Source organism: Cynoglossus semilaevis, chromosome 11 (assembly GCF_000523025.1).
Source record: "Cynoglossus semilaevis isolate Cse_v1.0 chromosome 11, Cse_v1.0, whole genome shotgun sequence".
In the NCBI taxonomy this organism is placed as follows: domain Eukaryota; kingdom Metazoa; phylum Chordata; class Actinopteri; order Pleuronectiformes; family Cynoglossidae; genus Cynoglossus; species Cynoglossus semilaevis.
The window spans coordinates 373,819-377,907 of NC_024317.1; the positions used below are offsets into that span (position 1 = coordinate 373,819).

At 37.9% G+C, this 4,089-nt stretch overlaps 1 protein-coding gene across 1 annotated transcript; it reads left to right on the plus strand.

The window, feature by feature from the left end:
- Positions 1–6: 6 nt before the first annotated feature.
- Positions 7–4,047, plus strand: LOC103385689 (mucin-3B). Its single transcript, XM_008319652.3, has 9 exons — positions 7–461; positions 556–680; positions 838–902; positions 1,002–1,204; positions 1,332–1,497; positions 1,609–1,773; positions 1,870–1,940; positions 3,360–3,425; positions 3,544–4,047. Exons 1-9 carry the CDS (start codon positions 110–112, stop codon positions 3,561–3,563), a joined length of 1,233 nt encoding a protein of 410 aa, XP_008317874.1. The 5' UTR covers positions 7–109; the 3' UTR covers positions 3,564–4,047.
- The last annotated feature ends 42 nt before the right edge of the window (positions 4,048–4,089 follow it).

Consider the following 4,089-nt stretch of genomic DNA (forward strand, 5'->3'; position numbering starts at 1 on the left):
AACAATGGAACCCATTGTCACAACTTCATCTGTCACATCATCACCGTCTTCATCATCAACTACTTCCCAACAAACTTCTTCCACTGAAAGCACATCACAAACAAGCTCAATGAGCTCAACGACAACTCTGCCAACTTCAACTTCAGCTGTGACAACTCGATCAACATTGCCAACAACAAGTAAAACAACCATGTCTCAAACAACCTCCCCCAGTACACAAACTTCATCACCAACCTCTAAAACTTCAGTCCCCACATCAACTGTCTTCACGAGCACCCTCACACCCACAACAACAGGAACAATAGCTTCTACAACTCCTGTGTGCACACCAGAGGATTGTCGGTGTGCTGCTGGCACCTGTGTCTACAGCCCCAAGCATAAGGGATGTCGCTGCAAATGTCACGATGATATTTTTGGTAATACATGCATATTCGGAGTAAATGACACCGTTCCTGCTGTAGGTACGTTTTACATAGAAAAAGCAATAATAAACATTCATAAAAATGTTTTTAGTAGAGACATTTGTGATTTTCTGTCTGTTTTTTATTTTTGCAGATATGGGAAAAATTCCACAACGTAGAGCAAATTTAACTTTGAAGGTTGACATGCTGTATTCACCTCAGTATGAAGATTTAAACTCAACTCTGTCTGTCAAATTCATCACTACATTGGAACCCTTGGTAGTTATTTTCTAATAAGGTTCAATATCTACAAATGAAAACAGAGAACGATCAAATTTGATGAAAATGAAAATCTAATTATTCTTAAAACTAAATAGAGCTTTTTTGTTTTTTGCTCTGTTTTCATGATACTGAATTAAAACCTTCATAATTTCAGCTCACATCACTATGCAAGGAGGCAGACAGAGAGAACTTTCTAAAAGTGAAGGTTGTCCGTCTATCGTAAGTGTTTTCCTAAACTTTAATGATTCGATTAATTTTGATCATATTACTGACTTTTTCTTTGTCCAATAATAATATATTTATTTTTTGCTGTTTTAGAGAAGGAAGTATTGTCGCAGACAGCGCAGCTGTGTACAGTTATCCGAACAACGATTCAGAGATCCAGTTTATCAACAACCAGCTTGATACAGTTTTGACCACTATCCTAACTAACACAACTAACCTCGAAACAATTTCCCAGGCCTTCAATACCAGCAATGTGACAGTTGATGCAATAACCTTTGAACCTCCAAAAATTTCCAGTAAGTGTCTGACAAGAACGCACCGTGTCAAACGTGCCCATTTGATGTTGTATTGTGCCAATATATATTTAGGTCGTTTTTTTCATGTTTTTCTACTGAAATAACTAACCCTTTCTTTTTTAACTAGATATATCAGACCTGCAAGCTTTTATAAATTGCAGTGAATATGCTAATTACACGGCTGAGGTCATAGACGGTCAATGGCGGTGTTCTGGACCTTGCAGAATTAACCCGGAATACTGTAATAGACATGGGGAATGCTTCAACCACATTTACAATGGACCAATTTGTAGGTGAGGAAAAAAACACAACTGTAAAATGTTAATAATATCAGACTTCTTTTATCAATAGCTAAAGCAATTTATCACTTTAATCGGTTCTTTTCCGTGTCTTTTTATTAACAGCTGCTTTAAGAACAGTCTAGAAGAGTATTATGGTCCAACGTGCGAACACTACCGGAAGCGTCCAGGCTTTTATGGAGCTGTGTTTGGGTCAATAACAGCAGCAATTCTCATCGTAATCCTTGTTATCACTGCTGTCTTTGTCACAAAAAAGTACAGAGGAATTTGGTAAGTAACAAGTGTTGATAATTGAAAATTGCTCATTTTTTGGGACCTGAAGCTGAATATAAAATAATTTTGCTTTGTACACAATACATTTTTTAGGATACGGACTGACTCCCTCAACAAAAACCTGGATACCTTTGAGGAAGACTTCTTTGATTTCTCCTATACAGGTCTCGTTAATATAATTAATATTGTTGTTGTTAATAATAGTGATGCACCGAAATGAAAGTTTGTGGTCGAAACTGACAATAAGGAAACTAAGGCCGAAAACCAAAAACTGAAACACCGAAAAAAATTATTCTGCCAATTACTAGTACCTTAATGTTACAAAGAATAAACCAAATTCAAAATTATGAAAACATTTATTTATCACATTCCAATATGCATAATATAAAATGAAACTTCAAAATCCAATGTTAAACCTGACTCCACTTCTGTGTCCATTCAAAGATAATGTCCAGGCCCACTGGTCAGATTAAATCCCTCATCCCAGGAATGATGTTTCGAAGGTGGATCAAGAGTAGTAGAGTGGTGATGTAGATCTGAGTCCAACAGACTCTAGGAGTGGACTTCTCAGTGTGGTCCATTTAAGGAAGAACATCTGCTCCAGATGCAGCAGAGGAGCTGCTCTCTTTAGTTAGCTGCTCCAACGGGACAAGAACAGAGAGAATGTTCTCTATGAAGACCCACTGGGGAGAGGTGAAGGTCACGGGAAGGTGAAGGTCATGGGGAGGTGAAGGTCACGGGGAGCTCCTGGTCTCAGTATCAGCAACGCCATCAGGATGTTGTTGGGATTTCAACTGTGAAATTAAACCTGACCTGGGGGAATTCCTTACAGATGCCCCCCCCCCAAAATTTTAGTATTATACATTTTGCAAATCGCTATCTGTTATGTCCAAAAATACGTCAAGGGCTACTAGACAAAGTAGTTTTTTTGTTCCACCTGTTATCCAAGAGGCCTATTCAGTTCTTCAGTGCTCTCCGTTATGGTCTTTCTCAGATATATTGAAATACGTCCACACCGCAGAGACATATTGACACTATCAGCGGTTTTTACTCGCGTCATCATAACTTCCTGTTTCGGCCGTGTTTTTTCGGTAATAAAAGTCAGTTGGTGAAAATTCGGTGCATCACTAGTTAATAACATATCAATATCATATAAGCAAGAGTAGCAAAAGTACTAATGGGTAGTAGTTGTTGTAACAGTAGTGATCAAATATCATTATTATAGTATCTAATAGTTTGAGTAGCTTATGTAGTTCTCGTGTCAACAATAACAGTGACACTAGAGTTAAAAGCAGAAGAGGCGGTACAGGCTTGGCAGTTATAGTAAAAGTATGATTGGTAGTAGTACCCGTTGTAAATTAAAACAAATCAGCAGTAGTGGACGTAGTTGTGGACGTAGTTGTGGTGGTAGCAACAGGAAGAAAGGTTTGCAGTAGTTGTAAGAGGAGCAAAACGTATACTAGTAGTAGTACTAACAGGAGTAGTGATTGCATTATTAGCTGTAGTTGTGGTAGTAGTACAGTTAATTAAGCAGTATAAACAGTGTATGAAAATGTCTGTTGTTCTTTGTATTGACGTTTTAGGACTGGAAGACACTGAGAGACCAGAGACTTTGAGTCCACATTTAGAAAGTGTTAATACCACAACAGGTTAGTCTTTTTTACTTCATGACCTAATTCAATATAGTTTTGTCATCCTTAATCTTTGTAAGTCTGTTATAAAATGTTAAAACACTGACATGATCCATTCTTCTTTTTTTATCTCCAGGTGAAAGTAAAACATCCTGAGGTGTTGAGTGATCCAGGCACTGTGAATCTACAACATCGAAAAACATTTAATCTGTATTTAATAAGTTGGATGCTGCTTTGAAAAATGAAAAAAAAGATGGTATTCCATTGTAAAAATGATTTCTAAGTTTTATTTTGCGTCCTCATAATAAATTAAGTGCTTCAAATTCATTCTAAAGTACAATTGTGAGGCCCGTCTCTTTTTTTGGTATGAAGCACTCTTTGCATTCGTGGAGACAGGTGGTTAACATGCTTGGCTGTGGGGACCCATGTTTTCCAGGTGTCCACTATGATAGAGTAGATTTGGATGTTAGCTTGACTAAGGATTAGTCACAACTCACAACTCATGAAAACCAATTTGGTCGTTTTGGGGAAAGAAACAACAGACACAGGTACTGGGATACTGCTGGTCGCCTTCAGTCAACCCCGTCGCTGCATTCCACCCCACAGTCAAGAAGTGCTACTAAGGATGACACGCCACCTGTGACTACATTTCCCGGGCCAAATATAATAACACTTGTGTATA

Excerpts from the sequence above, each read along its gene's own strand:
- LOC103385689 (XM_008319652.3), top strand. The coding sequence starts at position 110 with ATGAGCTCAACGACAACTCTGCCAACTTCAACTTCAGCTGTGACAACT. Across the intron at positions 903-1,001 it reads GTGAAGGTTGTCCGTCTATC|AGAAGGAAGTATTGTCGCAG; the intron begins GTAAGTGTTTTC and ends TTGCTGTTTTAG. Across the intron at positions 1,498-1,608 it reads TACAATGGACCAATTTGTAG|CTGCTTTAAGAACAGTCTAG; the intron begins GTGAGGAAAAAA and ends TTTTATTAACAG.